This window comes from Miniopterus schreibersii (assembly GCF_964146895.1).
Source record: "Miniopterus schreibersii genome assembly, chromosome: 10".
NCBI lineage: Eukaryota > Metazoa > Chordata > Mammalia > Chiroptera > Miniopteridae > Miniopterus > Miniopterus schreibersii.
In genome coordinates this window covers 33,065,676-33,089,496 of record NC_138110.1, presented here as the reverse complement: position 1 = coordinate 33,089,496, position 23,821 = coordinate 33,065,676, and the positions used below count along the sequence as shown (strand labels likewise).

Here is a 23,821-nt window from a genome sequence, read left to right as displayed (position 1 = left end):
GTCAGGGCCATTCATCCTCAATCTTCCAATGCAGTCTTGTTTGCAGATATGGTCTATTACCCACAAGTAAACGCATCCACTCCAAATCATACACCCTTACTTTAGGTGTATTACACTTGATATCTTGATCCTGGTGTTGACTTTGAAATTGATGTTTTAGTTTATAACTGTAACTTCTATTTTAAAATTTGAAAGATTATTGTGCTAAGCTTCTAAACAGTGCCAGATTTTGACCTCTGGGTAACTGATACACTTCCAAAAGCTGCTCAAATGACTGAATCAAGCTGGTAAGCTTTCCTGTTCTCAACAGCCCTGGGGACCCTTCTGGTTTCAGTCACCTTGCTCAGTATCATCATATCCCACCAGCAGTGGCAGTCCAGGTACACTGAAACATGTAGCTCACCAACACAGCATTTAGCCACTTAGCCGTGATTTACTATGCACCAACCACCACGTTCCAGGCACTTTAAAAACCCATTATCTCACTTAAATACCATAAAAGAATCCTGTATTATAAGGAAACAACTAGATTTGTCCAGGGCTGACAAGGGGGATGAAGGAACTCTTACCCACATTTTATCAGAGGTTTCATTGATTTACCAATTTCCTGTTTTAGCTTCCATTTTCAGACTGCATTGTGACAAATTAAATGACTTTGTGAACAATAAAAATGTCTTAAAATACTAAAAATTTCAAGAGAACCCATCCATCCTGATTTTCTGGGTGAGGTAAAAACTACTAAAAAATCAACAACTATTTTAATTAAGAAGTATTTTCTGAGTTAATACTTTCAGTACCTTAGGCTGGTAAATTATCATCACTAAGTTGCCTGGTTGTAATTACCTGTAGCTAAAAAAAAAAAAAAAAAAAAAAGTTTAATGCTAACGCCAACTCCACTAAATGCCACCTTATAATAAAATGCTAACTTCAACATTTTAAGGCAAATTGTAAAGATCGCATTGATGCAATATTGTAGTCCAGGCGCCCTCTAGAGGATACAGTTGATTTCAGGAATCACTTGCTAGGTTTTAGTGAAACCCACCTTAGGCTTGTCCAGCTCCCAAGATATGAGACAGTGTCACTTAGTGTTAAAGTGAATAAAACTTTATTTGCAGAAACAGTTGTTTATTTACAAAATGCCACACCCATTTATTTACATATTCTTTGTTGGCTTTTGTGCTATAATGGAAGAGCTGAGTAGTTGCAACAGAGACTAAAATATTATCTGCCACTTTGCAAAAAGTTTGCCAAGCTCTAGTCTATGAGCATAACACTAGCTCTGGAAAACACTTTGGCTAGGAAGGACTGGATCCTAGCAAACATGTCTGGTCAACTCCTTGACTGCACATGAGGAATAAAGAAACCTCTTTAATTTTAATTCCATATTTCCCTAATTTGTTCAGTCAGGGAACTCTTTTTCCACTAATTAACATCCTATTCAGTGGACCGCATTTTGGGAAATACTATTTTATAATATTGTACTTAAAAACAAGTCTTCTTACAGTTGTTAATCTAAGAGGAAATACTCTGTCTTAGAAATCTGTATTCATCTACTTACATTGTGATCAAATGTTATATTGAGTATAATTTTAAAATATTTCACACAGTTTCAACTCTAAAGAGCAATGATACCAGTGCCTGTTCTTTCTATATCCTGATATAAATCACTTCAATCAGTTTCAAAGTAGTGTTTCCAGACCCTAATAAAAACTTCCTGACACCAGAGGGCACAGCAACTCAACCTATCTTTCTATACAATCCTTCGATACAGAACTGTTCCTCATGGGACTGTGTGCCCTAATTGAAACGGATATGCCAGGTGTACTTTCGGCTTACTCCTCCGCCTATATAAGCATCCTTGCCCCCTACTTTTCTGAAATTAGAGCACTGTTGCAAGACCCATAAAAAAAAATCTAATATCCTTAAAGATTCAGGTTCTTTTCTGACAGATACAATAGACATAAATAACCACGGGAGTGTAGGTATTAGTAAAATATTTAGGAAATGATGGGAAATTTGAGGATATATTACCTGTATTTATTTTTAATCCTCACCCAAGAATATTTTTTTCCATTGATTTAGAGAGTGGAAGAGAGGGAGGGCGAGAGAGAAACATCAATTGGTTGCCTCCTACCCTTCCCCCACCAGAGCCAGGGATCGAACCTGCAACCCAGGTATCGAACCTTCCGCTGCACAGGACAACGTTCTAACCCACTGAGCCACACCAGCCAGGCTTATTACCTGTATTTTAATAAAATGTATTCATTAAGTTGCTATAACTTAGTTTTTCGTTAGTTGCTGTTTAACAATTGGTTCACAGAATTTCTGAAAATTTTAACAATCGGTTCTCGGGAGTGGTGTGAACATGCTCCAGGGCACCCACTGGGAGCCTCCCCTCACTCTCAGACTTTTTGGCAAGTCCATGGCCCTAAACTTCCAAGAAAATAAGTGTCCTTAGATGTGATCTCTCTCTCCACCATCCCCCACTCAGGAGTGGAGAAGCCAGAGACCGGCATAAGATCCAGCACACAAGCAGCATTGCAGAGAAATGCGCAAACTGGCAACCCTGCTCCTAGGTTTTGAATTTGGAGTTTTGAACCTGCAAAACCAGGTCTTTTGATCTGTCCTTACTCCTGTGCCCGCCCCTTGGAGGGTTACTGGAACACACCACGGCAGCCGCCAATGGCACAGGCGCTTGGGCCCCACCTGTTCCAGCCTTGGCTGAGCCTGGCTCCTGCCATGCTCTCAGGAGGCCCACCCTACTACCCTGGCTTCCTCCCTCAGTTAGAGGCCTCCCTTCAAAACGCCCTCCTCCCCTTCTACCTGCATCAGGGCTTGCAGGTGAGTTCCCTATTGTCCCTCTTGCAACCTAATGCTTCTTTTCTAGTTAAAAAAATTATTTTGAAATCAGACTTTCTAATCAACAGATACTAATATTCTTCATATTTCAGATTGTTTTATATACTACATCCTGGAGGAATGTTTATTCAACTGACCTATCATTCACATGCAAAAAAACACACTCATTTTTGCCTTTCTCAAGCATCCAGTTCTCAGATGTATCCCTTACTGCCACCAAGCACAGTATAATTACTTCAAGTAGGTAAGGAACTGAGAACTAATGAAGTGAGTAAAGCTGACTCTTATCACAGCTTAAAAATCAAAACATAAATACAGGGCTGGGAGACAAGTAGAGGACATGACACACTCTTTTTTCCTGAGGTGAAAGACTACAGCTCAATGATGCTAGGAGCATGCAGTTGACTATCACTGAACACGGTTAACCCTGAGAAAAATTACGAAATGGGCCAAATTTTTCTTCAGCATCCTATCACTTCCTCCTTTGGACCCCTGCCACTCATTCTTGCTAATCCCACCAGCACTCCTCTCCTCCCTTCTAGGCACTGTTCCTGGGTCCCATTCCATTTAAAGACTTGCTTTTACAAGCTGCCTGGCAAACCTTACATTTTAAAGATAGATTTGAGTATTATACTAGAGTGCCCAGATGCATATGGAGGTTAATGGAGTCTTCTGGAAATCAGGCCTAAGGGTTTGAATCTTTAAGGGAAGAATTTCAGTTGAGATTGAGTTGAGCTGCACAAGCCTCAAAATACTCAACAGTCTTCTAAGCAGTTGATCTATAAGGTAATTTCTGTAGGCATTTCCTTAGCTGTGTGACGAATGGCCCCTATTCCTTGCTGCTCCTTCAAGGCCCCACTGTAAAACCTCAAATGCCTGCCTATCATCAGAGCTCTGCTCTACCAGCTCTCTCACTGAATACTTTTAGTGCCAACTTTCTCTGTTTAGAGTGATTTCAACTCACCGTTAAGTCCTCTGTTTTCCTATCTTCTACCGAGTCTTTCTGGATTCCTGTCTTCCCCTCCTCCACTCACCACAAAAGCTTACAGTAGAGGCTTAAGACAGCTGGTTGGGATTTAGTGCTAAATTTTCCATTGACAGATAATTTGAGGTTAGTAGTCTTCTCTGTCTACTTATGCTAAAAGCAAGTTAGTTGTGGTCTCACCTGCTCTTCTTGTTGATCTTCATACTTATTTGGAGAATGGAAAAATTTCTATTTATGCAGACACCATTATCCTATCACCACCTGGAAGCAAACTCTCTGGTTTTATCTGAATATATGTTTCACTTCCGTTCTTGAAAGGTATTCTTGCTGAGTTTAGAATTCCAGCTTAGCAGCTGGTTTCAACCCTTTGAAGATACTCCACTACCTACTGGCTTCCATTATTTTTGGTGAGAAATCAGCTATTTGTTGAATTATTACCATTCAAATAAGTTTGTCTTCTGTTTCCTCCTGTCTTTCATTTCCAGCAGTCTCACTATGATGCATCTGGATACATAGGTTTCTTTTTATTTGTTGTTTGGAATTTTCTGAACTATTTAAACCTCTAATTTGATGTCCATCTTGGAAAATTGTCAGATTCTCTTCAAATACTGCTTTTGCCCTATCCTCTCTCCTCTTTTTAGGACTCCAAATAAACAGGTAACTTTCTCACTGAACCCAGTAGGTCTCTGACCTTTTCTTCAACTATTTCCCACCCCTATCCTCTCATTGCTTCAGTTTAGATTATGTCTCCTGACCTATATTTCTTGCCTCAAAGTATGTCACATGTAAGGCTCTGCCTCTCAGTTGCTGCTTCTCAAGTGGTCAAGCACTCCAAGGCAAAGTGGTCCCAAATGATGGTCTCATTCTCTGGACTTTCTTCTGGATTTTGGTCCTCAAATAATTGACTATATTGGTAACACTTCATTTTTTGTAAGGTTTTTTTTTTCTAATTTTGCTCAGATTTTTTACTTTTCTTCAGCAGAAAGACTAAACTACCTGGTCTGTCGTAACCAGCACCAGTCTTCAATGTGGTAATTTATGATAGGTTCAATAAGCATTGATCTTCCTTTCTCCCAGGATATAAAAGGATTATTCAAATCTGTAATTGGGCATCAGTTAAAGACACTCAGAGACAATATTCATTTGCTCACATATAACAAGGTCACAAGGACTATAAGAACAAAGACTGTACTTCACTTTTGGAAACAATGATGATAATGCTTTCTCAGGAAACTGGTCTTGTACCTGCCATAATACGGTTGGCATTCATTTTAAATAAAGAATATAGTGCGTCCTCAGAATAAAAAAGGGCACCTAATAAATCCATACAGTGAATAGCGTGTCTTTATTCTATTTACAGTACATTTGTTATAAATATAATACATTTTTTAAAAGCTTATTTTTAATTAACTCGAGATTTATATTTTAAACAGATCAACTTAACTGTTAAAGTTACATAATAAAGAATATGATAATTTAAATGACAAAAATCTCATATTGGGAAATAGTGCACGCTATGCTGAGATGAATGAGGAATAAAAGGTCAAACTCCTTTCAAAACTATATTCAAAGCATCAGAAAAAAATTTTTTTCTCTTTACAAAGTTATGTATAAGCCATAGGAACCACCAGATACTGATGTATGATGACTCTATAACCAAAGTTCAAAACTGATTTTAGAGAATTGTGTGAAGCAAGACAGGAAAATTTGTATTTAATACTCTATTGAACTTCACAGTAAAGCTGCAATTTGACTAATGGCTTAACAGGAGTATTGCCAATAAGGCCTTTCCTTCCTCAAATCGTCTCCTAATATTCGTATATCACCGATGTTGTAACAGCAGACTTAGACACTGGTTTTTAAGATGGGAATTAATAAGGTGCATGGGTATGTTGAACTTCTGTAATATGAGCATGTAAATTACTACCAGGTTTAAAGAAATACAAAAAAAGAATATCGGTATTCTCAGTCCAACGTGCTTTGCATCATCAACAAATTGACAAGTATTTTGCAGTGATCAACACCAGCCTCTAGAATATGGTAGGTATTTCAAATACTGCTGTAAAACTCAGTCAGTAAAATAAACTGATTCTTGTGGATTTCAGTACAACTTTACAAGTTGTCACACATTATTAATGATGATCAGGGCAGGCATGGAGTTCTGCTGACTTGTTTCAAACACTGTAACTTGGTCCGATAACTTGGCAAATACCCTAGGAGTCCCAAGGTTATAAACACCTGTATGGACAAAGCATGCTTTCAGCTGCAAACTATGAATCTCCTCGCTTTTAAGCTGAAGTTTATACTGTGTTTGTCCAAGCCACGTAAATGATCCATGGATTTCCAATGATTCTGGACTAAGAAAGGAGAAAAAAGGTAAGTTTAAGGGTTTTTTCCTTTATAAAATTTTCCCCCAAGTCCCAATAATACATCCCTTTCATCAAGGAATTTTATTTCTAGAAATCATTTTATGAAGCCAACTGTTTATTTATGATAACAATATCGGCAATGCTGTTATTACTATTGCTGTAATAGCTAACATTTACTAACAGTTACTATGTTCTAGGTACAAGTCTAAGAGTAAATAATCTTATTTAACACTCAAACAGGAGCTAGTAAATGATGGAACCTGATTTCAAACTTGAGCTTTTAACCACCATTTGGTTACGGACCACTTGGTTACGGACCAGCATTTTTTATTATTATTTATAACCAGGAAAATAGAACTAAAAAAACCTTTCTATCACAAACTCGCTGGTCTTCAATTTTAGAGTTCTTTCTCGTCAACAAACTTTTATAAAAACATTTAGCTCTGGTCAAATTAAAATTTGCTGCTTTTAGAAATGCTTTCCATTTTGTCACTATCGTGATGCTAAGATCATCCTCTGTAACTCTTCTCTAACACTTCTGTAACACCAAACAAAAAAGAAATCAGGGCACACCTGAGTCAACTTTCTCCATCCATGTTAGTTTGCATAATTTCAAAATATTAAATTGCTCTCAAATCAATATTAAACTACAAAATAATCTTACACTAAAATAAATCTTTACCTTGTTGTTTTATGCCGAAGATCAACTATTACATCAACATCAGCCTTAGAACAATTGGAAAGTAAAAGGGTGACTGGTACTAAACAAAGGCTACAGAAGAAAAACAAACAAAATAATTAGCTGTGTATTTTTTAAAACCCCCCAAAAACCAACTTTCAAGAAAATAACAGTTAAGAGTACCTAACAAAGCAGAAGCTCCTTAAAAACAATTATATTCAAGAAAGAAAAAAAAATGAGTTCCAAAATCACTGGACAAATAGTATAAATAAGAAGTAAAACATATTAATACGATGCCTGAATATCAGAATATATATCCACAGAACCATTTTATTTCAATTTATTATAGTTCACCTTAAAAAAAAACACAAAAATATTTTTAGGTTGTTATTTCCCAAAATGAAAAACACAAGTAAATAATCTCAACTACAAAAGATCAATGGAGAAAAAAATAAATGATAAAAATGCCAAAAGCTAATCCTGTTCTCTTCATGTTTCTTAAAAATTACTTAATTTTGAGAAATTGGCCCAGCATAACATTTGTTTTTCTATCAAGTCTCCAAAAAGCCATCACGTTTTGGAGAATATGAGAATTTCTATACAGTTATAAGGAGAGCCCTTTCAAGTGGACAAATTTATGCAAGTAACATAGTTACTGGTATCACTTTATAATTAATAAATTACCAAAGCATAAGAGAAAGGACAGGAGTGACAGAAGAGAACGTATGAACAAATTGGTGTAGATTTAAAATCAAGAACATAACAGCCCAGCCAGCATGGCTCAGCGGGTTGAGTATAAACCTATGATCCAGGAGACTGTGGGTAGATTCCCAGTCAGGGCACATGCCCGAGTTGCGGGCTCGGTCCCAGGTGGGGGTGTGTAGCAGGCAGCCGATCAATGACTCTCATCATTGATGTTTCTGTCTCTCTCTCTCTCCCTCCCTCTCTCTGAAATCAATAAAGACATATTTTAAAAAAAAATCAGGAACAAACAAACATAATCTACGCACAAACGAAGCCTGGTTATATACTATTAAATATTTATATTGTACCCTATTAACACAAAGAACAAAGAGTAAAAAAGAAAAAATAGTAACCATATAAGCACACACAAAATAACTAAAATCCTGCTGATATTTTATGCTTTCAGAAATTTTATATCCTCTTACTGAGAAATACTTTCTAAACAATACTACAAATGATCTATATTTCCTTAAACAAAAACTAAGATAATTCAAAAACATATCTTTAGGTTGTGCCGGTGCTATGCTCTTACCTCCCCCACAAACTTCTCACAAGGAGGAGGGCAGCAAGACTACTGAGTGCATTTCGAGTCTGAAGCACCTCATTAAAAGTTAAATTCCAACTGCATAATTTGAAACCCAAAGCAAAACCTCAGGAACTTTTGCATTTCTATTCCCATTTGATCTTCAAATGTCATATTCTCCAGGGCTTCCCTACATGCTTCAAGAAGAAATGTGAGCATCTAGATGTTTCCACAGCTCCAAACCAAACTCACTATCCTCGTTCCTCCTCCTCCTCCATGCACAGTCTCTCAATGAATGGGACCCCATCCACCCCAGCAAACCTTAGGCATGTGATACTAATAAAAACACCCTCAAACCTTTTTTGATGAAATGGATGATTAAATGATTCTGGATAGTGAAGACTTGTTTTAATGAGATTAGAAAGCTGCTCTACTGATGGTCTTGAAGAAATTGTAGTGTTTTCTGGCCTGAAAAATTTTAATGGTTCCATTTCTGGTGGCTCCTGAGAAAAGAAAAAATATATGACAATAAAAGCACTGCCTTGTTATAATAAAGTATAACATATACTAACAAAAGTTAAAACCAATAAAGCAAAGCATGAATGATACTATTTCTGCTGTTATTTAAACAAACAGTTGGAATCATTTGCAATAAAATCTAGGATAAATAAACTAAGATCTGGAATCATTTATTCATTTCCTATTTATTGTGTGCTGGGGTGAGCCACAAATTCCAGCACTTCACATATTAGTTCTATGATCTTATCTACGTTATTTATTTACATTAAGATTTAATTTCCTCATATGTAAAAAGGGGTTCATAATAATAATTTCAGAATTTGTATTTCTCATCTGGTAAAAGCGCTTAGTAGTTAGGCTACAGTCATTCAATTGTACAACATCTGTTTTAACAGTTGAAATAAAATAGACTTAAATTTTTATTTTGAAAATATATTGCTGTGTTTAATATAGTGCTTCAACTATTAACTAAAGGTCAATATGCATGTGAAACTATTAATATCGACAGTGTCAAGCACTGTAAACATTTCAATAAATATCATTATCATCTAAATGAATATACAGAATAATATTCCGTTTCTACTATTTTTTTCCCTTGGTTATTTTTTTCTCTATTTTCCTTCACTATCCAGGATAATTTTGATTTTTAATTTCCTGCTGGTCAAGTTGGATTCTGATCTAAACTGGGATTGGCAAACCAGAGCCCAAGAGTCAAATCCAGCATGATTCCTGTGTTTATAAAGAACTGTTTGTTGAAACACAGTGACAGCCTATCTATGTTTGCTTTTGTTGCTTTTGGACTCCAACAACAAAGACAAGTAATTATGATAAAAACCTTTATTATCTGGCTTTTTTCAGAAAAAGTTTGCTAACCCCCTGATCTATAACAGCTGCAAAATCAAGAACTAAATTTGCTTTTTCCAGATTAAGTCAGAGAAAAGTGACTGGAGGTCTGTGACTGGAAGAGAGCAGGAGCATACTTCTGGGGTGCTGGTTGTATTTTATTTCTTGAGCTGGGTCCTGAATACATTGCAGTGTTCTTCAATTTGTAAAATTCAATGAGCTATTCACTATTCTATATTTATGTTACACTTTAGCAAAGAGTTCAAAATATGTATTACTTTTAATATATTCTAATCATCAAAGAAAATAAGCTATTGTTTGAGACCTTTTTTAAAAAAAAAAAATCCTCACCTGAGGATACTTTTTCCATTGCTTTTCAGCGAGAGTGGAAGGGGGGGGAGAGAGAGAGAGATAGAAAAACACCGATGTGAGAGAGATACACATCGATTGGTTGCCTCCCGCACTCGCCCCAACCAGGGGCCAGGGATAGACCCCGCAACCAAGGCATTCGCCCCCAGCCGAGATCGAACTCAGGGCCCTTTAGTCTGCGGGCCAATGCTCTAACCACTAATCAAGACTGCCTAGGGCTGTTTGAGACTTTTAAATTATACTGAATAGATTCCTATGAGAACTTTTTGAGAAGATCAAATAGTTATTTCAGGAAAAATAAGGAACCCTATTAAACACTATTACCAGCTGCTGCACAACTCCAAAAGGCATCCTTAACATTTTATGACATGCCCCCTGGAATTCTGCAATGGTGTGGGACTGTTACAACAAATAAGATAATATAGAGAACATTGTCCTCTCAAATAAATCAATTCTTTATAGAATATGAATTCTAGATTCAACATAGAGTGTATCTTACAAAACCTCAAGATCACAAATGCATCTTAATACTCTTAGAAGGCGTTAACAAATTTTAAAAGCAACTTATGTTCATTTCAAATTTTAATCAGTCTTCTGTCACCAACCACGAACTCAAATCCCAATATAAAAGCATGCACAAACCAGACCTCATCAAAAATAGAAAATCCAAACAAAAACCCCACAAGTTTACAGGAAGGGCCCAAAGCAAACTGTTATTACCTGTTTCTGAGGATATGAAAAGGCTTCTTTTCCTATAGTGTGAAGAATAACATGATGCTGACCTTCCAAAATAAGTTGCTTACTGTCTTCCACTACATAAGCCTAAGTAAGATACAAAACAAAAACGTTAGCTGGCTTAGTTAACAGTAACCTGAAAAGCAACCAAGGAGCTCTTTCTCTGCTGCTGTGGAGTTGCATGGAGGTGGAGACTTGGGTGTGTTCAAGATTTGGCCCCACCCATAACCCACCTCTATGGCTAAGGAAGGCATTGCTGCTGGAGGTGTAATGGGCATTAATACTGCTTTACAAGAGGTGCTGAAGACTGCCCTCATCCACGATGGCCTAGTGCACGGTATTCTTGAAGCTGCCAAAGCCTTAGACAAGTGCCAACCCCATCTTTGTGTGCTTGCATCCAACTGCGATGAGTCTATATATGTCAAGTTGGTGGAGGTCCTTTGTGCTGGACACCAAATCAACCTAAATATGGTTGATGACAATAAGAAACTAGGGGAATAAATTAGCCACTATAAAATCGACAGAGAGGGAAAGCCCCATAAAAGTAATTGGTTGCAATTGTGTGGTAGATAAGGACTATGGCAAAGAGTCTCAGGCCAGGGATGTCATCAAGGAGTGTTTCAACTGCAAGAAATGAACAAATAAACTTGGCTTTTGTTTGTCAAAAAAAAAAAAGGTAACCAATGCAGTATTTGATGGAAGGTAGAAATATTACGGCTAGTGTCTATTAATTACCAACACTCATAGCTGTGTCAGCATTTCTACTTTTATTTATTCACTGAATCTATAAAGTATCTGCCAAAATTGGTTTTGCCTTAATAAACACAGTTGGCCTGGATTATTTCAGAGACACATCTTGAAATCTTTTGCAATTTTCTCAAGAGCTCTTAAGAAACTAGTCCAAAAGAACAGTGTCATAACATAAGCTTTTTTTACTGGCATACCAATATAAAGGCAAAAGGCTTCTTATACTCTTCCTTAAATGCTAGGAGTACATACAAAAGCATTTACAGATAAAATATTATGTCATTATAAAAAAATATGCTACAGGCCCTGGCTGGGTAGCTCAGTTGGTCAGAGTCATCCCGATACACCAAAGTTTTGGGTTTAATCCCCGATCAGGGAACATAGAAGAATCAACCAACGAATACATAAATAAGTGGAACAACAAATTGATGTTTTCTGTTTCTCTCTCCCCCCTTCCTCTCTCTCTCTAAAATCAATAAATAAAAATAAACTTTAGCCCAGTCGATGTGGCTCAGCGGATGAGCATCAACCCATGATCCAGGAGATTGAGGTTCGATTCCTGGTCAGGGCACATGCCCAGCCCAGATTGCTGGCTCAATCCCCAGTAGGGGGTGTGCAGGAGGCAGCCAATCAATGACTCTCTCATCACTGATGTATCTATCTCTCTCCCTCTCCTTTCCTCTCTTTGAAATCAATAAAGATATATTTAAAATAATAATAATAATTTTTAAAAATATGCTACAGCAAAAAATAAAGGCAAAAATAAAAGATAACAAAGGAGAGAGGCAAATAAAATAGATGAAAGATGAATAGCAACAAATGAGTAATGGGTACCAAAAGGTTCATGCTGCTATTTTTCCTTTTTCAGTGTTTGAAAATGCCTGTAATAGAGTTTAATAATAATACCTGCTTTCATGAAGTTTATCATGTCTACAGTATTCTCAGCACCACTTAGAAATAACAATACAGAGGAAAGTGATTTAATTTGAATGACTTCTTCCTTTAGGCAAAAAAAAAAGTCATTCTAGAATGGTTAAAACAAAGTATGAAACAACTTTAATGCTGAAACTGGAATACTTAAGCAGGAAAAACATAAGTAGCAGGTTACATTGTTTCTTCAGATTAAGAATCAAATAATATAAGCAAGGCTTGCTGAAATAATGTAGTAACACATACCTTCCATAATATGACAATATTCAAATCCACTTCACTGCACTTCTGAATTAATCTCACAGCATCCTCTATTGACTGTTTTTCTGTATGCACTGATGGGTGGACTTGTGATCTTTTTAATTCAGAGGATAAACTTCGATAAAAGAAATCTGCACACGGGCTTGCTGAACTTATTATCTGTTAAAAGAATATTACTTGCCTACATAAATGTTTTCTATTAAATACACCCCACCAAATTTATATTTCCTAATCTTATACACACCCAAAAGGCTTCTTCAAAAATTTCATGTCAATTTGTTGGATATAAGGAGGCCACATTAAGCCTTGAACACCTAAAATATCTGATACAGATTACCCTGAATCTTAAAGACGTTACTTCAAAATAATTAATCTACACTGCCATGACATTAGGTTTGACCTTTCAAGTATCAAGTATGAAGGAGTAGCTCAAAGAAAATGATTAAAAAATAAATTGTTGGGAAAAAAAGTAACTTTTTTTTTACTATAAAATAACAGAAGTATTTCTCATTCAAATACTTAGAACACTAGGCAACATGCAATCAAACAAACTGCAAATAAGTCACTGATATTAATTTAGCTTTTATACTTGAAGGGACAGAATATGAAAAAAGAACTTTAAAGGGACTCAGAACTACAGGATTTCCCTTAATGAAATAATGTTTCATTGTAAAATCTCTTCCTTATGATTCCCTGCATTATAGGCTATATTATATAGATGTCAAACTTTGATTTAATAATTAATTATTAATAAATATATACATTTTCCCCATTAGGAGTGAACTTTTTCTGGTAAACCACTGTCCCATAGTTTTCTCAATGATCATAGTGCTTGGTAAGTTCTACTCAACCAGACTCATCAAAAGGGAAAATGCAGCCCTGGCTGGTGTGGTTCAGTTGGTTAAGTACCATCCCATGCACCGAGAGGCCACTGGTTTGATTCCAGGTAAGGGCACATGCCAGGGTTGAGGGCTCGATCCCCAGTATGGGGCGTGCAGGAGGCAGTCGATGGAAGTTTGGCTCTCTCATCAATATTTCTCCCCCCCCCTCCTTCCTCTCTCTCTAAAAAAAAGTTTATAAAAAAATCTTTAAAAAATAAAAGGGAAAATGCCTTTGTTTCTGTCTTCAATGCTCCCATACAATGTTCCTATAACAAGTACAATAAAAATCACACCCTGAATATAATTTAAGGGTCCTGATGATGTTTCTAAGGATTTTAAATTTAAAAGTGAAATGAACAAAACAAACTGAAGTCTTGAAAGCTAAATTCAACCATTTAAGAAGCATAGTAGCTCCAAAAGTCATACTTATTTTGGAATTACTGGGTTTTTGATGCTCTGAGCTATTTCTAAATAGCTGTTTCCTCCAAATGTCAAAAGACAGTAAAAAAGAATAAGCCAGATGAAAGCAAATGATCAGAGAAATACAAAAGTATAAGGACATTTGGAATTATCACGAAAAAGAACACAAGGAAGAAATAATACCAGTAACAGCACAAACCACATGGAATTTTATATCCTTGGTCCAGTATATTTTGAAGCAGATTCCCAAAGCACCTCTTCAAATTATCTGCAGGGCTGGTTGAAAATGCATATTCCCACATTCCACCCAAGATATAATAAATCAGAGCTTTAGAGATGAAGCAGCAAATCTCTCATTCTTACAAAATTCTTTAATTCAAAAATAGAGTCTGCAGGCTGATAACCTCAAGATCACCTAGAAGCTTAGAGCAATACAGAATCCTCAAGACTCACCCCAGTCCTACTATATCAGAATCTGCATTTTAACAAGATCCCCAGGTGATTCATATTCACATTTTTGAAAGTTTGAAAACCACTACTCTAGGGGATTCTTACAAATAATGAAGTTGGGAATATCACTGCTCTAGACAATAACCCATTTCAAAACACAAGGGCTTATCTGGGTCTCAAAACCATGTGATGATATACCAAAATCTGGAGGATTATCATCTATATGTTCCACCGTAACCACTTTCTCTATTAGACAGGTTCCCTCATATAATTCTGTTTCTTTTTTTCTAATCCCAAGGACTACACTTATTTCATGAGATACTCTTAAAAGAAAGTTAATGTTAACTAATTAATTAAAATGGTATAATCCATATAGCATTTTTGGCATTTTAGGGCATGAAGTCAAGTTGCAAAATCCAACAAAGTTGACAAGTTCATACACCAAAAAATTTAGGGATTACTAAAGCAATAGTTTTGCCAAAATAGACAGATGTTCCAAAACTGTGACTTTTAAAATTAAATGCTACTGTGCTGATTTGCATACCTGTTCATTTCCAAAGATGATATCTGCAAAGGTGTATTTTTCTGAGGACTGTGTGGCAACTAAAAAACAGAGGAAAAGAAACTAATCATATCACTGGCATGAAATATAAAATAACCACTAAGAAAGTGTTAAAGTAAAATGAATTTACCTTCTTTTTCCTTACATCGTATTGCTTTGAAGCAAAACTTTCCCTTTTCCCTACTGCCAAGTTTGGCATCTAGGAAGAAAAAAGAAAATTTCAAAGATTCTCTTAGCTTATGACATTGTAAAAGCAATTCTTTATTCAGACTGCCTTAGTCAAACTGGAAAATAATTCATAATTATAAATAATGTTTAATAAAAAACATTCTGTCAATATATATCACAAGTATGCATGCATATATATATATTTTTTGATGGTATTATATAGGTATAGAAATACACAGAGAAGCCAGTCAATACATAGGTATGGTTATACACAGAAAATCCAGCTTTCTAATGGCAAAGGAAACAAAGAGAAACTTCCATATTCTAGTCTATATGTTTCTGTGCTGTTTGAAATTTTAACAGTGATCATATATTCAAGCACCAATTTTATAAGTATATAAAAATGTAAATAGAAAAATGTGGAGGTAATAAAAAGATGGAAAAGAATCAATCAAAATATGTAATTTGATTTATAGTCATGTAAACTAATGAAGGCACAATTTAATGCTTAATAAAGTTAATTATAAGAAAGGCACCTGCCCAGTGTGGCTCAGTGGTTGAGCATCAACCCATGAACCAAGAGTTCACCGGTTCCATTCCTAGTCAGGGCACATGCCCAGCTTTGCAGGCTTGATCCCCAGTGGGGGATGTGCAGGAGGCAGCTGATCGATGTTTCTCTCTCATTGATGTTTCTATCTCCCTATTCCTCTCCTTTCCTCTCTCTCCAAAATCAATTAAAAATATATATATTTAAAAGAAAGGCACCATATTACAGTACTATTATTAAAAAAAAATTAAGCAATGAAGATATGTCAGAATTTACTATGAAGAGGGGAAAAGGCACAAACCTTTGTTTTCAGAGAGATTTACAGATTTCTGTAACTTCCAATGTTTGCTACTACTGGATACTTGTACTATATGGAATTCCTTAACACCTGCTTCACTCTGTCAAAAAGAAATGAAAGAATAATTCAGGATTTAGGAGTACTAACAGAGTTTTCCAATGAAAACAGTAATCAGACACTGGTACCAAAGTTAATGTCGATTAACATAAAATGAAAATTTTATTTTAAAATAAATTAACAATATATATTTCAGAAAGTTTAAGTTATTTAAACACCTTTTTTTAACATTCTTAAAACAGAGAAGCCAACATTTCATCTAAGAAATATGTTTTTAATGCACTTCTAGTGGCAAATTTTAAAACACTAAAAGTATTCAGTTATTAGATCTATCATCATGAGTTACTGGTAGTATTAAATAGACCAAGAATTATTTGTTGCCAATTTTTAATCAACTATACCATTTTATTTGTATTTCTTCTGATCTTTCTGAGATAACCCATTCCCATTAAGGCAAAAAAACGAACAAACAAAAACTCACAAAACAGAACTCCAACACACAGCCAATATACATAAAGTTATTTAAACTGCACAAAATTTTTCATTTTCCTGAATAAGAGCCAATTTGAAATTAAAATTTTCTTCCTCTTACAAATATTGATTTTGGGGGGGATATCATCAAAGTATTAGCGCATTAATCCTAAATATTCTAAAAAGAAGTGACCTTACAAATTTATGAAGCTAAAAGCAAAATACATTATAAAATTAGTAACATTTTAAATAAGTATCTGAATCAATCTAAAGCTAAGATCCCATTTTAATTATGAAATTGCATTCCTTTTTAAGAATATTTATTTTTATATTTTGAGTACAAAACCAGGAATGGTAAAATGTTTGAAATACTTTATATAAAGGAAATCTTACTGTCAGTATGTGAGCCTGACCAGGCGTGGCTCAGCAGCTGAGCATCAGCCTAGGATCCAGGAGATCGTGGTTTGATTCCCTGTCAGGGTACATGCCGGGGCTGCGGGCTCAATCCCCAATCGGGGGAATGCAGGAGGCAGCCGATCAGTGACAACTCTCTTATCATTGATGTTTCTCTCTCTCTCTCTCTCTCTCTCTCTCTCCCTCTCTCTCCCTCTCTCTCTCTCTCTCTCTCTCTCTCTCCCTTCTCTCTGAAATCAATGAAGATATATTTTTTTAAAAAAGAAATGTATGTGAAGGGTTATCAAGTTAATACTGAATGTAAAATGTTAATAGAACTTCACAAATTTAATTTTAACAAGAGATTCTCAATGGCTAGACTAGAAAATACTTTATGAGATCTCTCTTGAGTTGAATTACTGGCATATAAGGCTATATATCATGTGAATATGTACCATATTTATGCCACCAGATACTTTTATTTGAAGAAAGACTTAAAATTACAAAGCTAATGGAGAATGAGGATGTTTTCACCCTCCATTCTACATAAACATTCCTAAATTCCTAGCTTATGCAGTCTTGTGAACAGAAAAAAATCCATTACTAAAAACAAAGGAAATACTTCAAATAGAATTAAAAACAAAATGTAGTTTTAAACCAACTTACAGTATTAATATTTTCCACATCCACAAAGACTAACATATTTCCTCCTCTGCCTTCCTCATCTTCAAGAGAATTACTTCTGCAGACAGTGGCGCGTACATTCAAAGATCGGCTGGTACAAATAACTGCTGTGTGTCTTAATATTCTGTGACTGAAGAAATTAAAAAAAATTGCAACTTTAATCTAAAAACCTCCTCCTATGTATGATTTTCTAATTCCAAATAAAGCTTTCAAAATGTCATCACTTTCAGATCATTTATGCTCTCTCCCCCATCCCCCAAAAAAAGAAAGAAGAAAAAAAGAATAAAGTAAAATTATCTAGCTGGCCTAAGTTCAATTAATTTTTCTCCTGCTCATCAAACTCATCTATATAGCACATGAAAATAATCTTCATGTAGTAATGTCCTGATTATGCCTCTTCTGTGACAGCAGTTCCAAAGAAACTGTCTACCAAGTAAGTTCCAAACTTTCACTTGGCATTCAAGGTCCTTCAAAATAAAGCTTTACATTTCAAGGTTTATTCCCCTTTACTTCCTTTATACGTTTTCCTTTATACGTTTGACACTGTAGCGAAAATAATTCAGGTTGTAAATCTTGTAAATCTTCATTCACATATATATATATATATATATAGCCTCATCCTGGAAGACCCACTACTCCCTTGCCTTTCCCCCTTGATAAGCAAATTTTGAAATCTTGACTTTCCTGGAAGCTTCATTTCATCTATACTACATTCCATAAAGCCTTCCCTGATTGTCTTGGTCATAGTACTCGCTATCATCTTCTTTAGGAGAATTAGCACTCACTGAGGATCTAAAATGTACTTACGCTTACAAATACTATATCATTTCTCCTCACAGTAAGTCTTACAAGGCATTTTCAATATTAAATTAAATAAACTTATAGCACAATCACTCCTAGTTAACTGTGTAAAAATGACAATGGCAATATCACAAATAAAATATTCTACTATGTAATATAATAGGCCACCGTCCTTTTGAGAGCCAGTTAGGTCTGATGTCTTCAGTGAGCCCATTATACCACCACCCTAATCACCTGTTCAGCAAATACACACTTTTTCATATATTCTCATGGGGAGAGGAGGGAACAAGGGAAAAAGGTAAAATAATTTCTTAAAACAGGATGACTGTAGGCAGGCTGTTTTCATATACAAATGATATTTGTGAATTTCATTATTATGTGATAACTCTGCCCATAATACTTAGTTGTTTCAAAGAATAATGAAGTTTATAGATAGAGAAGCCACTAAAAAGATTAATGTAGCTTAATTTTTTCTATTTTCAGCCACTTAGAACTTATAGCTAGCTATATTAGGGGACAGCCTCAGATATAAACATTACGTAAAATTTGGAAGGGACTAATTTCTTAGTAAAAAATGACATGTTAACAAGTATCAAAATGTTTATTTGAATTTCTGCACATATATTAAACAGAGAGGTTAAATAAAAAAACGTTTTATAATACTCACCGTATTTTAGGCAGCTTTTTAACACTTTCATAGTAAAACAGAAAGTTAATTTCATGGACACCTTCTTCATCTGGCCCACGTAACCACATCGGTAGCTGAACTGAAGCTCCAGGTAGAAGAACAGTGTCAGGAAGGGGAACAGGAATCACCTCTGGCTGACTTCCTATGCCAATGCCAAAGTCTACAGAAGAAGCTGATGATGTAAGTGCTGTACACATAGAGGTAGAGTCTGTCACAACAGTCTTGTAAGCACTACAGTTCTCAGAAGCTGAGGGACTTAGTGGTGTTAGAACAGCCGTGTTACCACCAAAAGTAAAGAACTCTGGACGTTTAGAAACAACCTTCAATCCAGTAAGAGGACATTTGCTGACATTGACAAATTCTACATATGCTTTTCGGATTTCTCCACAGAGGAGCCCTGTAGGAAAATGTATAAAGAACACCTGCATTGGAGGGAAAAAATATTATTATATTGTCTGTTAAAAATTCTGACTCCCAATGAATGACACTTTAAGATGTTGTATTCTTTATTAAAGTCTTTTATTAATTCTCTTTGCTATCTCCCTGAATAAATGGCAATTAACAACTCCATTTTAGAAAAGAGACAGAAACCAATGTTACTCAGTAGCAGATTTCAGAATTATGAACTAAAGGTAAAATGTCAATAACAAGAGGGTTACTGGCAAAACTTTCACAACTGTGTAGATTATAGACAAAAGAAGTCAAAGTAATTTAACATGGTTATGTGAATTAAATATCAGTCAAAAAGTCCTTATCAATGTCAACTTAAAAAGTAGCTCAACTATTTATTTATACATCATTAAATGAAAAGATACACTACAGGTCTTAAAAGGGAAGAACACACAGATCCATGATTCCATGCCCATAATTTGAAAACCCTCAAAGCTCCAAAGGACCTCAAGTTTTTAGTAACTCACATGGGAACATTACTCTAGCAAATACTTAAGTGGATAATTCCAAGCAAAATGTTTTATTAGTGACTTCTAAACTACAAAGGTGAATAGCCTTGAAATACCATTTGGATCCCAACTCATTTCATTTTCAGTCTTAGAACTCATAGCTATAGCAATGCAATCTTAATAAAAATCCAATACATTACTGTGGGAATCTGACAAGCTTGGACAGTAATGGCACGAGTATAAGAAAAGAGAAAAAAAGAAAGCTTCTGAGAAGGACTTGGCTTGCCAGACTTAAAAAGATGATAAAGCAAGAGTATGGTATTGACACAGAAAATAAATCAGGTTATGGGTACTTTCAGGATATTAGTATATTAGGAAGAAGGTATCAGTTGTCAATATTCAGTTAATGGTAATTGGAAGTAAAAACAAATATGATCCCTACCCCTTGACATTCAGGAAACTAAATTCCCTCGGATTAAAAAACAACATAGAGCCTGGCCGGGTGTGGCTCAGCGGTTGAGCGTCGACCTAGGATCCAGGTGATCGCAGTTCGATTTCCAGTCAGAGCACAAGCCTGGGTTGCGGGCTCGATCCCTAGTCGGGGGCATGCAGGAGGCAGCCTATCAATGACTCGCTCATCATTGATGTTTCTATCTCTCGCTCTCCCTCTCCCTTCCTCTCTCTGAAATCAATAAAGATATATTTTTTTTAAAATTTTAAAAATTAGCCCGGCCGGGCGTGGCTCAGTGGTTGAACATCGACCTAGGATCCAGGCAATCAGGGTTCGATTCCCGGTCAGGGCACATGCCCGGGTTGCGGGCTGCAGCCGATCAATGACTCTCTCATCACTGATGTTTCTATCTCTCTCTCTCTCCTTTCCTCTCTCTGAAATCAATAAAGATATATTTAAAAAAAAAAAAAAAAAATTTTTTTTTAAATTTAAAAATAAAAAAATAAAAAACAACATAGGCATTAAAAAATAAAGCTATGTAAGTTCTGACTAGGGAGGTTGTATAAGTAATTCTAAAACTTAGAAGTAACAAAGTAAAAGGCTATTAAATATGATTTTTTATATGTTAAAAACCTTAACATGGTGAAAGACAACAAATTATTAAGTTAAAATACATGCAAAATAGGAATCAACAGAAACAAGCACTGAAATCTGACTACAAGTCTTTTATTTGCCCTACACAGCTCTAAATGCAACATTAACTAAGCAAGTGTAAAACTCGGGAAGAATATAAGCAGCTCAGCAATAGCCTACCCTCCACACACACATCACCTTTTTCATGAGTTTGTTACCTATCCCACCACTATAGGTATAAAATTAGTACCCATAAAAATTATCCAATGAGAAAAGGGAAACAACACCAATTAAAAGGGTATCGATAGAATTATATGGACATACGGAAGAAAAAAATCTTAACAGTCAAAAAAATATGAGGATTGATCAACCTTGTCAGTTATCAGAGAAATGTAAATAAAAGCAATGTCATTTTTCACCAATCTGATTTGCAAAAGTTAAAAAATAAACCAAAACACCAAAACTGAAAATACCCAGTATGGCACAGATAAGAGGCAATGCACACTCCCATTCCGAAGAAAAGTACAAATTACTACAGGCTTGTTGAAGGTAATTTGGTAGTATGTTGCAAAATTTTAAATTTATATACCCTTTGACTGGGTAATTCCATTTCTAAAGTCTAAACTAGAACATGGACACAATATATGATAATGATGTTTACTGAAAAATTGTCAGTAATGATGAAAAACTAGAACCACACCCATCAATAGATAAACAGTTAAAATATATTACAATGTAACTGAATAAAGGAATACCATATGTAGCTGTTAAAAAAAAGTTTTTACTGAATGAAAAGAAATTATGTTATGAAAGACAAAAAGCAAGTCAAACGGTCAAATGTGCAGTATGATTCTATTTATAACTACTAAAACTATATGTAAGTATACAATGAAAAGTCTGAAAAGAGAAACACCAATTTGGTACCACTGGCACTTTTTGAAGGTAAATGGCTAAGCTTATTAGGGAAACTTGATGATGCAGGAGGAAGAACTGTCTTCCAGTGTTCACGCTTATACTTCATAACCCTGCCTTTGGTATGCATCTCAAGTAGAACCTGATCCCAGGTATGCCAGAATTCTCTCCCAGAAATTTTAAATTTGTATTAAAGTGGCACAAAAACTGGAAGTTGTAAGACTAAGGTCATACCAAAGCAATACTTTTAAAGGCTTACAAACATTTACTGCTACATTCCCTGGACCTACCGAGTCTATTTTTCTTTGAGACTTATTCTGTAATACTTTAGTTGCCACGAGATATTCCAACATTCTTCAACTAAACAATATGTTTTCTCTTTTTTGGCTTCCACTAACTAGCATCAGTCTGTCTTCTGCAACTAAAAGATGAACTCATACAGCATTAAAGTAGGTAAGGGATGGGAATACAAAGAGGGTGAAAGGAAGATTGCTTTTTATTCATATTGCTTAAAATTTTTACAGCATTAATTCCCATTTTATTTTTATATCTTACCAAAAAAAGAGCCACTGATTTTATTAACACTAGTGTTCTTTTAGAAGTGTTTTCCCAATTTCCATGCATATTTTGAGTGTCATATTTTATAACCAGGCTGTCTGTGACTTAATGCCAAGTAGCATGATTACCTTATTTTTGTGAATTAGATTAAACCCCAGCTTAATAATTTTATAAGATCTGACTTTATAAATAATTAAATCCATAAAATTTTTATAAGTGAAATACCTCCAACAGTGGCATTTCCTCAGTGATTATGGGATCTAATCGTCGATCAGGACCATATTTAATAGATGTTTTCTCTTCTTTTGTGTTGTTAAGTCGAGGACCTTGAATTTCTAAATCCTGTCTCCCTCGAACTGACATACTCAAGGAATGTTTTCCTGAAATAAAAAACAGTCAATGCCCCAACAAACTTGGTATGTTAACTAATATCAGGTTAGCTTGAATACATGAACACTCTAAGTTTCAGATTATTTCTAGAAAAATTCTAGACTACTGATTAGCATGGTTCATCAAAGAATTACGCATATTTTATTTTCATGTTTAATCATACCTATTTTATGCTTAACTTCTCATTTTATTAGGATTTACTTACTTTGCAGAAAGACCACCTATCACTCAATAGGAAGTTTTTGAAACCTATATTTAACCATAATGGCTATTAACCAAAAAGATCTGAGAGAACGACTATGTTGGGACCAACAATTTGATTCAGAATATGAAAAAAGATTTATTCTCAAAGGAAAAAAATTCCAAAATATTGAAAAGATCAACTTTTCACTTTTACTAATTTTCAAATATAATATACTAATCCATATACTACTATTTCTGAACTACAACTTTTCACTTTTGCTCATATTCAAATATACTAATAAACTAATATATACACTGATAGTAAATGTATATTCTAATATTTCTGGATAACTACATCTTCTCAATAGATTGCACAAAGAAAATTAAACTCATTTAATATTCATGTGAGCTATCCCCCAAGTTTCCACATAGTGGAAAAAATCGAGGGTATACAACTATCCTTCCCACAGGACTACTCAGAGCCTTTAATGTTCAGATGGTCACTGTGATATTCCGAGACCAGACATACAAGGTATCATTTCCCATACTTTGTTTGATCCAGATCCCTATTAGCATGTTACATAATAATGAACTATACTAAATCATGAAAATTCTGCTTATAGGATGCAACTTATTTTTAATAGTTAATTCAGAGTTTGCTCCCACTAACATCCTAAAATAACATATAAATTATATTAATAAATATGTTTGGTACCTTACATGAAACAATGATCTAAACTTTATTGAAAACCGTAACTTTGTGGTATTAGATTAAGATCCTAGGTATGTATAAGTGGGAAAGAAAAGGATCT

General features: G+C 35.1%; 1 protein-coding gene and 1 pseudogene across 6 annotated transcripts in view; one reads left to right on the top strand and one right to left on the bottom strand.

Annotated features, from left to right (window-relative positions):
• Positions 1–1,090: 1,090 nt before the first annotated feature.
• TRAPPC8 (trafficking protein particle complex subunit 8) overlaps positions 1,091–23,821 on the bottom strand; it is a 71,302-nt gene continuing 48,571 nt past the window's right edge. For 3 of the 5 annotated variants that reach the window (XM_081150272.1, XM_081150274.1, XM_081150275.1), the window contains 11 exons: positions 22,662–22,816; positions 18,963–19,405; positions 17,477–17,624; positions 15,893–15,989; positions 15,007–15,075; positions 14,859–14,917; positions 12,549–12,722; positions 10,611–10,712; positions 8,517–8,662; positions 6,896–6,985; positions 1,091–6,201 (listed from right to left, as the gene is read on the bottom strand). In XM_081150272.1, the coding sequence (XP_081006398.1) occupies positions 5,967–6,201; positions 6,896–6,985; positions 8,517–8,662; positions 10,611–10,712; positions 12,549–12,722; positions 14,859–14,917; positions 15,007–15,075; positions 15,893–15,989; positions 17,477–17,624; positions 18,963–19,405; positions 22,662–22,816 (1,718 nt within the window). In that variant the 3' untranslated portion in view covers positions 1,091–5,966. Of the gene's footprint in view, positions 6,202–6,895; positions 6,986–8,516; positions 8,663–9,872; positions 9,894–10,610; positions 10,713–12,548; positions 12,723–14,858; positions 14,918–15,006; positions 15,076–15,892; positions 15,990–17,476; positions 17,625–18,962; positions 19,406–22,661; positions 22,817–23,821 lie in introns of all 5 variants that reach the window. The other 2 variants (XM_081150271.1, XM_081150273.1) reach the window with 1 other exon arrangement.
• On the top strand, positions 10,737–11,329 carry LOC308563325 (small ribosomal subunit protein eS12 pseudogene; annotated as a pseudogene). Its single transcript has one exon. The product of its transcript is annotated as a small ribosomal subunit protein eS12 pseudogene (transcript).